General features: G+C 54.5%; 1 protein-coding gene across 1 annotated transcript in view; it reads right to left on the minus strand.

Moving 5' to 3' along the window:
- PTPRN2 (protein tyrosine phosphatase receptor type N2) overlaps positions 1-10,519 on the minus strand; it is a 555,617-nt gene that overhangs the window by 241,078 nt on the left and 304,020 nt on the right. The window contains exon 12 of the mRNA XM_040259938.1: positions 1,289-1,353. Coding sequence (XP_040115872.1) covers positions 1,289-1,353 — 65 coding nt within the window. The remainder of the gene's footprint in view (positions 1-1,288; positions 1,354-10,519) is intronic.

Here is a 10,519-nt window from a genome sequence, read left to right on the forward strand (position 1 = left end):
TTCTGAGACCTGTCGCTACGACCTCTAGTCAGAGGAGTCCGCGAGGTCGCAGCTCCCCACCGCCCGCCCAGAACCACAGCAGCCCCTGGCTCCGCACCCCCACCTGGGTCCTTCCTCCCCTCCCCCCATCATGGGCGGTCTGCCACCTCCAAGGAACACGCTCTGCCCACCGCACAGGAGGGAGGGGCCCAGCACCTGAGCATCCTATGACCCCCAACGCTCAGGGCCCTCGCCCGAGTCGGTCTGGGTCTGTTCCACCACTGGGCACCAGGCACCTCCTGCAGGAAGAACACCCCGCAGAGGCTGGGAGCCGCGGATCAGAACCTTCCATCTGGGCCCGGGTCCTCCGAACCCTCTGCCTTCCGGCCAGTGGTCGCTGCACCCTCGAGGGTTACAGATGGTTTTGGGGGCCCACCGACCCCTGGCGTCCCCTCCCTGTCACCGATCGCCAAAGCTGGGGACACAGGGACTTCGAGGCAGGCCCCCACAAGGTGCCCAGCCCGGCATCTGTGGAGCACAGAGCCTGCCTCTGTGCCGAAGCAGATGCTAAATACGTTCTTATTTCAAGAGCCAGGGCTCCGGCGGGCCTCGGAGTGGCCTCGTGGAGGCATCTTGCCCTGAGCCAGGAGCGGGTAAATAAGCGCCCTTAACGGTTAATTACTGTCGCGGCGGGCGTGAAATCAGGGATTTCAGATGCGCGCGCACAGACTGGCTGCGGGGCCGCTGACTCACGAGGGGGACAAGCACCCCAGGGCGGCGCACAGCGCACGTTTCATTAACTGCCCGTGATCGGCTCGGCCCGCGCCAGGGTTCCGGGGCTGAGTGCCTTCGGCTCTAATTGCCGATGGAGGGCTCAGTCGAGTGCCTACTTATCTGGCTGGCGCGGCGATGCTGGGACTCTAGGCCTCCGAGGGTGTTACTTGTGCGCACAGGCGCCCGCTCTCTCCGCCCCGCGCCACGGGGTCTGTAACTAGGGAGAAGGAAGGGCCCCTCCCACAGGAAGAAGAGAGCAACTCTCCGGCTTCAGGCCTCACACCTGAGTCACTGGAAGAACTGAGTCACTGGAAGAATTGCGCTCCCAGGGGCTCCAGCGTTTTCTCGGGGAGACACCGAGCACAGTTTCAAAGGCAACCAAACAGCGTCACACAAGCTGGGCACCAAGCGTGAGCACCGCCCCGCCCGACTGGAGGACCAGCCTGGCCTGCCCCCTGGCCTCCGCTCCGACCCCGCACGGCGCGACTGAGCCCCAGCCAGGGCCTGCCAGGCGCCCGGCCACGCAGTCACTCACCGAGCCGACCCCGGCCTGAAGAACTCTCAGCCCAGACATGGTCTGCAGTTTCTCCTTGTTGTCAGCTGCGGGAGAGATGAAGAGGCAAGAGGTCAGCGAGCAGAGAAGAGCGTTCTCCAGACACCTGAGCACCCCCTACCGCCCAGCCCCACAGTCACTGCCTGCCTGGTTAGCTGTGGACAGCTAGCTGTGCAGGAGCCTGGGGTGGAGACCTGGGCAGGGGGCTCCCCAGCCAGGGCAGGACGTGGGTCCCTCCCATAAACCATCGTCCTAGGAAATTCACAGCATCCTCCGGAGCCTGGACAAGAGAGGGGAGGCAGGCCTGGCGCTGGGAGTCTTGGTTTGAACGACAGGCGGGTTGCAGGTGTGTAGTCACTGGGAAGTAGGTTCTGGTCCCGAGGCTTGTGTTCACAGACAGACTCACCAGCCGGGGGGCCCGACTGAGCCTTCCTCATGCGCTCCCAGAGCTGTCTACCCCCTCTGCCTCCTACCCCTGGCAGAACATCCTGTAAGGACCCATCTCCAGCACTACCCTCGTCCTAGTTTGCTCCTGACTTAGAATGAGCAAGACTTTCAGAGAATGAATTACCCTCCATATCAGACCAAGTGGAATGGGCCCTGGAAACAATTAGCCGCCGGAGACGAAGCCCAGTTAATCCCGACACCAGCACGGCAGGCGCGCGGTCCCCACCTCCTGGAGAGGGAGTGTGTCACAAGGCAATTGACCTTGGCTTACGATTCTGCGGGAATATTCTTTTGGATAAAGCCCATGTCATTTTGGAAATGAAAACCAGAAGAAATAGAATTTTATTGCAAACCCTAAGAAGGAAGAGTGCATTGCAATTGTGATTAATGCAGAATGAGATAGCAAAACAACAATTACTTTCACTCTTATTGTGAAACACCTCCGTGCATCTTAGGTGATGGAATTGTATCTTTCAGAGGGATACACACAGAGCCTGCCATAGCCACCTCCCCAGCCTCCGGGGCCCTCTCTTTGTCTGGCAGAAAGTTTTCCTTTGAACAAATGAATGTTATTTCTTACATTTAGGTAATTATGGGAGCCCTGGGGGAGGCAGACACAAACCCAGGGGTTACTGCACAGCACTTTAAGAGGCTCTAAGCTGGGGAGGGGGTGGCAGGGTGGTGAGGGGGCAGCGGCTCAAAGGTAAGCCTTGAGTGGAGGATATTCTTTAAGAGATAGGGTATAAAGCAATTGATTTTAATGTTCTCCTGCGAACAAAGGAGGCATTTTACTGAATGACAGGCTACTTTGGGGGGATAATAGTGAGTCTTCAATAGGCTGAGGACACAAAGCACTGAAGATGGAATTAAACGTGCTCCACTATCGCTGCAGAGAAGGGACAGGCGTTCCAGGCGCAGGGTGAAAAGCCAGCCGGGCAGGAAGCCTGCACGTACCCAGCCAGGGGTCCGCACACCTGCCAGGAAAGGCTGGGAGGCACTCCTGAGGCTCAGCCGCCAAGGATCCTCGCCATCCTCGTGTGCCCACGGAGAGCTCCCCAGCTGCCCACCTCTCAGGGGGCCAGCCAGGGAGCCTGGGGACTCAGCCTCGCGCTGACAAAGGGCTGGTTCTGCTAAACGATTTTCACTGGGAACGGACACAGCACTCAAGGGGACCATCCCTGAAAAACCAAACAGGTGGGACAGACAAAATGCTGGGTCCAGTGTGTCCTGCAGGCAGCCGGAACATCCAGGGTCTGCTGGGAGGGGCTGGACATGGCCCGGTCCCTCCAGCTCGGCCGGAGGGATCCCCGCCTCTCCGGACAGTCCATTACCACCCACAGAAGCCCCAGGAGCGTCCCCTGCTCGGCAGGGGCCCATCCCTGCCCCCTGGGTCAGGACGCACGTCTGCCCCTGCTCTCTTCTGATTTGCAGAGTCTGCTCCATCCTTTGATCCTACTGCAGTCCTCACGCGCTGCAGGGTGTTAACACCCCTCCGTAAGTGGGCCTCGTCCAAATAACCACACGTGCACACGCACACGCGCGCGCGCACACACACACACACACGGGTGCGCACGTGCGCACAGGACATATCCTGAAATGGCACCCTGCGGGGAGGACCAGCCACCTTCGACCAGCTTCATGCTAACCCAGAGACTGTTCTGTGGCAGCCGTGGTTCAGTGAGTGGTGAGTCTGCCCCAAACCCCCGACACCGCCCACTTCTGTCTTGTTGCCCAAGAACAGCATGAGCCACCAGTGCCCCCCGAGGCTGCCCACCCCTCCCTGACAGGCTCTTTCGCAAACAACACGTGGAGCCTTTGCCGGGATGCTCACGGGGCCTCCGGAGCCCACGGGCACCTTCTCCGAACGACTCGAGCTAGAATCCCAAATCATGCTGCCTTGAGTTGGACTCCGGGGCCACCTCCAGCCCACCTCCATCCTCAGCCAGAGAGCAGCAGTGCCCGAGGCGCCGCCTGGAGTGGGGGTCCTCCGAGAGCCCCCGAGGGCCCCCATCTTCCCGCTCTCAGCCGAGAAGCCTCCCAGGAGACAGTGTGGTTCCCGGCCGCATGCATGTCCCCTCGGCGGCTGGAGCGTGTGCGTCTATGGGACCTAAACGCTCTTCTTCAAGTCTCAGGCTCTTGTTGTGACCTCAGTCTTGGGCATCAAGTCCTTTTCAGCAAAGCCTGTCTCCCTTTTGAAATTTCTCACCGGTGGGGATGGCAGCCATACACACGCTCTGGGATGGTCCCTTTCTTCCAGCCTGTGTCAACGGTGCCATTTGCCTTTTGTGGTTGTTTATTTACATCCATTTATTGTAGCTCACGTTGCTCTAAAAGGACCAGGAGCCTGTGGGTCTTCAGCACGCTCTGTAAGTCTCAGCCATCCCGAGTCTTCCCCACGTTGTTCTTAGACAGTCAGCACTGTGTCCGTTTGCTCCAAGGCTTCCTGGCCCAGCTGCATGGATTTCGTCTCATGCATCCCTTCTGCCGAGTGGAGGGGATCTTGCGTGCTCACACATCGTGTCCCTCACCCAGACGTGTGCCTTGAGCTCCATCAGGCATCCAGACCTGGCTCCCAGGCACCGACCCCTATGTGTCCCCTGCCCAGCACCCCCTGGAGACACAAGGGAGACGAGTTTCACCCTCCACGGGGCGTGGAGCTCATCTCCACTCCCAGGCGGGGCTGGAGCCTTTCGAGGGGACAGAGGAGCCCTGCTGGGCCTGGATGTCCTGCTGGACGTCGGCTCTGGGTTATTTTTACGGCCAAACGTGGACCCTGTGGCTGGTGGGTGTGAGCGCCAGCAGGCCAGGATGCAGAGACTCCGGGAGACGCTGCTTTAATAAAGGCGAGAACAATGCATAAAGCCCATTCTTATCTTCACAGGAGACAAAAAGGGTTTCCAAACACAAAAAGAAGTCCTTTAAAATTAAATTCGCTAGATGAAGGATATGCAAATTACCTGGAGGAGCAGAACCCCAGAATGTTCTCAAAACTCCGCAATAGCCTATTTAATTAGTATTTTAATTTATCAGAATAATTCTTCGTACTTGACAATTTATGCAGCATTCCATATAATTAAGCACGCAGCTACAGTGGAATAATTTTGCCTCCTCCTTTATCCTTGTGATTTTACCCTGAAAGGATGTGCAGAAGTCTCTCCTGTGATCTAAATTGCTACAGGGACAACTTAATGGCCGTGCCCGTTAGAAAGCGGGATTGGGGGAGTGGGGCTGGGCGGCGGGCGGACAGGGGACCCGCTGCTTCAGGGAGGCGTGGAGCCGGCTTCTGGCAGAGACAGAGGTGCCGCTCCCGGGGAGTGAATCCGCACGCCTGTGCTCGTCTGCCCGAGGAGACACGCGTCACTCTGCACTGGCTCCCACCAGCGACCTCTGCAGAAGTGCAAAGCCCAGAGCATCTGGGACACTCACTGGACCCATCGCCCCGGCACCAGCCTTGCTGAAATCGGCACGGCCTCTGGTCAGCAGCCTGGGGAGGGACTGGACCTTTCCTTAGAGATGCCAGCTGCTCAGAACTTGCTGGGCGAAGCTAGGCCTGGGAAGGGGGCAGATTGGTAGGAAAGTTGATGGCACAGTTCTAGGAGCCTGGCCTCCCCCTTGGTTCTGAGTAGGGGACCCAGGTGAGCAGCAGTCCCCCCAGGCCCCAGGAGAGCTGCGAGTTGCCTGCCAGAGGACGCGCGGAGGCCCAGCCCTGGGAGGGGCCCCCTCCTCCGTCTCGGGCCCAGCGAGGCACAGGCTGGGTCTCCAGCAGCGAGTCCACCTGCAGACTCCAGGGCAAGGGTCGGGGTCCCGCAGGGCGCGAGCACAGGTGCAGGCCGTCAGCAGGGGCCGTCTGGCCAAGCTGCAGGCCTGGGGAGGGGCCACACCCTGCTTGTCCTGTCTGCTCATCCCAACCCCACAAGCCTTTGAGCTGGGGAGGGTCTGCATGTCAAGAAAGAGAGCCGGGGGGAGAAGACACACATTAGTTGACTTGTCCATCCTGCCCCTCAGCCAGAAAGCAAAGCCCTCCTGCCTGTGGGGCTGAGCCCGCTCTCGTTTCCCAGCGTCTTGGTTTGCGGTTCTGCGGGTTCCGCAGGTCCCTGTGGACCATCACGCAGTCTGCGCGGCCGAGAAGCGTTTCGCAACCAGAAGGGCCTCTATCCGTTTCCCTGTTTGTCAGTCTGGGCGGACGTCACACATCGTGCCCCGGGCTCATCGCACTGGCAACTAGATGGATGTTGAACTTCCCACACTTTATTTTTATAAAATGACAACAATTCGATTACAGTTTTAAAAACAAGACAAAAATTCAGCTTTATTTAAACACTTTAGATTTAAAGCTTTGTTGCTTATTAATTATATTTTATTTTATAACTCTAATAGTTCACTTTAACTTTTTTAAATGTCTTTGAAGGGATATAATTTTAATTTGCAATTTCACACGTATCTTATATTTTTGATGAAAATAGTTTCACATTTTATACAGTGTGTGCAATTACAGCTGGATTATTTCTGTCAAAACGCACAGATTTTTTGAAAATGATTTTTGCTGTTTCTCACTTATTTGGCTGCAACAGGTCTTGTGACATGCAAACCCTTTAGTTGTGGCACATGCGATCTGGTTCCCTGAGCAAGGATTGAACCCAGGGCCCCTGCACTGGGAGGATGGCGTCTTAGCCACTGGACCACTTGGGAAGTGCATAGATTTTGTGAAAATCTTTTTTAAACAAGGTTATCAGTGATTTTGTGAAACAAAGGGAAGAAAATACATTTATAAATAAATATGCTATAATTTAGGAAGTGTATGTCTTTAAATCCTTACACAAATGTCTGTATAGTCAAAGCTATGGTTTTTCCAGTAGCCAAGTACAAATGTGAGAGTTGGACCATAAAGAAGGCTGAGCGCCAAAGAACTGATGTTTTTGAATTGTGGTGCTGGAGAAGACTCTTGAGAGTCTCTTGGACTGCAGGAAGATCAAACCAGTCAATCCTAAATGAAATCAACCCTGAATATTCATTGGAAGGATTGATGCTGAAGCTGAAGCTCCAATATTTTGGCCAGCTGATGCCAAGAGCTGACTCACTGGAAGAGACCCTGATGCTGGGAAAGACTGAAGGCAGGAGGAGAAGGGGACAACAGAGGATGAGATGATTAGATGGCATCACAGACTCAATGGAGTTTGAGCAAACTCTAGGAGATAGTGGAAGGACAGAGGAATCAAGATTGCTGGGAGAAACATAAACCTCAGATGTGCAGGTGACACCACCCTAATGGCAGAAATTGAAGAGGAACTAAAGAGCCTCTTGGTGAGGGTGAAAGAGAGTGGAAAAGCTGGCTTGTAAGATCATGGCATCCTGTCCCATCAGTTTAGTTCAGTTGCTCAGTTGTGTCCGACTCTTTGCGACCCCATGAATCGCAGCACGTCAGGCCTCCCTGTCCATCACCATCTCCCGGAGTTCACTTAGACGCACGTCCATCGAGTCAGTGATGCCATCCAGCCATCTCATTCTCGGTCGTCCCCTTCTCCTCCTGCTCCCAATCCCTCCCGGCATCAGAGTCTTTTCCAATGAGTCAACTCTTCGCATGAGGTGGCCAAAGTACTGGAGTTTCAGCTTTAGCATCATTCCTTCCAAAGAAATCCCAGGGTTGATCTCCTTCAGAATGGACTGGTTGGATCTCCTTGCAGTCCAAGGGACTCTCAAGAGTCTTCTCCAACACCACAGTTCAAAAGCATCAATTCTTCAGCGCTCAGCCTTCTTCACAGTCCAACTCTCACATCCATACATGACCACAGGAGAAACCATAGCCTTGACTAGACGGACCTTTGTTGGCAGAGTAATGTCTCTGCTTTTCAATATGCTGTCTAGGTTAGTCATAACTTTCCTTCCAAGGAGTAAGCGTCTTTTAATTTCATGGCTGCAGTCACCGTCTGCAGTGATTTTGGAGCTCAAAAAAATAAAGTCTGACACTGTTTCCATGTTTATCAGGTTTTTCCCAAAAAGAATACTTCTGCTTTTTATAAAACATTTTTTAAATTTTATATCTCCATTTTATATTTTTTCTCTATTTCAGTCATTTCTGCTTCTATCTTTATTATTTCCTTCCTTCGACTTTACTTGGGTTTATTCTGTTCTTTTTTCTAACTTCTTAAAGACTCAGATATTTAATTTTTCTTTCTTTTCTAACACAGTTAAAACAATAAATTTCCCTCAACTTGCAGATTTAAATGCAAACTCCCAGGTATTAAAACACACTTTGGTATTTCTATTATGCATTAAGCATTATAGCTTTAAAATTTGTATTTTGATATATATTGTTTCTCTCTCTTTCTTTCTGTATTTATTATTTAGTTGCTAAGACGTGTCTGACTCTTTGCAACCCCATGGACTATATAGCCCACCAGGCTCCTCTGTCCATGGAATTTCCCAGGGATGGAACCCAGGTCTCCTGCCTTGCAGGCGGATTCTTTACTGTCTGGGTCACCAGGGAGGTCCGGTACAGTTCTCGGTGGACGCAATTCCCCTGCAGCGATATAGGCTCGGCACTTCTGCCGCCCAGTCTCCTCCCAGCTGCTGCGGATCAGCCGCAGGCGGGCTCTCTTCCCTCCTGCAGGGTTTGTCTCTCTCCTTGGCCACTGTCAGACCCTCTCTTTGTCTCGGGCGTCCTGCAGTTTCTCTGTTATGAACCTGCATGTGGAATTGTTTTCCGCTCCACTAGACTTCTTGAACCTGAGGACTCATGTCTTTCATCAGTGATGAGATTCTTTAGCCATTATATCTTCAAACACTGAAGCTTGATCACTTTCTGCCAAGAATACTTACCTTTTTCTTTTCTTTACATGCTTTCCATTTCTTTCCCTCTCTCTAGGCTGTGTTCTGGATAATTCAGTCTGCTCTTTTAGTTTATGAATCCCCTCTGCAATTAGATTTAATCTGTCGTTAAACTCACCTCCTGTGTTTAAAATTTCTATAATTGTATTTTTCATTTTAAAAAGTATCTTTGGTCATTATTAAGACTCTTGATCTTCGGGTTGTATTAACTTGCTTTTGTATTCCTACAAACGGGCTAAGATTCTTGGGTTCACTAAGAATTCTCCTAGTCAGTGTCCAAGGTTTCATTCTGACCGTGCTTTCAGACAACCTTTCTCGTGGTGTCTTATTCTCCAGCATGTTCTGAAACTCCTATTTCTGGAGGTTTTAACTATGGGACTGCTTTGAGGACAGAGGAAAAGCAGCGTTCCTCCAGAGGATTTGCACTTCCTTCTTCCAGGCTTCTGGAAGCCCACCCAGTTGGGGCCCCAGTTTAAAATGAGATGTGTGCTTTGGGTTTGTGGCCAGCAGGTGGCGTGCAGCTGGACGGATGCTCCCTCGGGGCTGGGAGTGCTCCCTCGGGCTGGGCGTGCTCTGCGCCACCCTCACACCTGGTGGCCACACGGGCTCAGACCAAGCGTATGGGGGTCGCCCGGTGGCTCTGGGGTGGCCCCGGGGGCCTGTGTGGGTTCTCGCCGCCCTTCTGGGTTAGTCCCACCCTGGGTCTTCCTCCTGCCCTCCACAGTCTCCAGGGTCACGGATGCTACAGTTCAAGCGCATCCTGCTTTGAAAAGTCCTCCCAAGATGAAGGTCAACATCAGTGCCCCTCACGCCTCAGCTTCCTGTTTTCACTCAGTCTGCCAGATCGCTAATGTGCTTGCCGTCTTTGTCGATTGACATGTTGGCATTTTTGTTGCTTTCTGAACGAGGATTAGTCCCAGTACCTGGCTTTCTCCGTGCAACAATGAAGTGGAGAAACTCCAGCCACCCTCTGGGAGGCCGGCACCCCTGCACTGACAGCTTCCGGTTAGCGGGCTTTGAGCAAAGTGGCGGGAATGACGGATATGCGGTGTGCCACTGCAGGTCACGGGCAGTGGGGGGCGGGTGTGCTCGCTCAGCTGCATCTGACTCTGCAACCCCATGGACTCTGGGCCACCAGAATCCTCTGTCCGTGGCAGTTTCCAGGTAAGAACACCGGAGCAGGCTGCCTTCTCTTCCTCCAGGGGATCATCCCAACCCAGCTTATGTTACACTGAACATAACTGCAGGCAAACGCGTGTTACATGCTTGGATTCTTCAATGTCGTGTGTGGCCTGCTGCAGGAGGGCCTGTGTGGGCTGTGGGGCGGGGCGTCAGTAGCTGCTGCGCTCCCTGCCAGGCAGAGTCTGCACAAGGTCCTTCCACCCAACCTGCACGTTCCTGAGTCTCTCTTCTGCAAATAGGGGAGCTGCCTGGGCCTGACCAACCCCAGAGCGGCTGGCTCAGAGACAGGTGGAGTCGTTCCAGGCTCTCAGTGAGGCCGCGGGCACTCAGCCAGGCCGTCCTGATACCTGGACGTCGCCCCGCCAGGCTCTCAGTGAGACTGCGGGCACTCAGCTAGGCCGTCCTGACCCCTGGACCTCACCCCTCCAGGCTCTCAGTGTGGCTGCAGGCAGTGAGGCTGCGGGCGCTCAGCCAGGCCGTCCTGACTCCTGGCTGTCACCCCTCTAGGCTCTCACTGAGGCCACGGGCACTCAGCCAGGCCGTCCTGACCCCTGGACGTCACCCCACCAGGCTCTCAGTGAGGCCGTGGGCACTCAGCCAGGCCGTCCTGACACCTGGACCTCACCCCTCCAGGCTCTCAGTGAGGCCGTGGGCACTCAGCCAGGCCATCCTGACCCTTGCACCTCATCCCTCCAGGCTCTCAGTGAGGCCACGGGCACTCAGCCAGGCCGTCCTGATACCTGGTCTCACTCCTCCAGG

Source organism: Oryx dammah, unplaced genomic scaffold (assembly GCF_014754425.2).
Source record: "Oryx dammah isolate SB20612 unplaced genomic scaffold, SCBI_Odam_1.1 HiC_scaffold_18, whole genome shotgun sequence".
NCBI lineage: Eukaryota > Metazoa > Chordata > Mammalia > Artiodactyla > Bovidae > Oryx > Oryx dammah.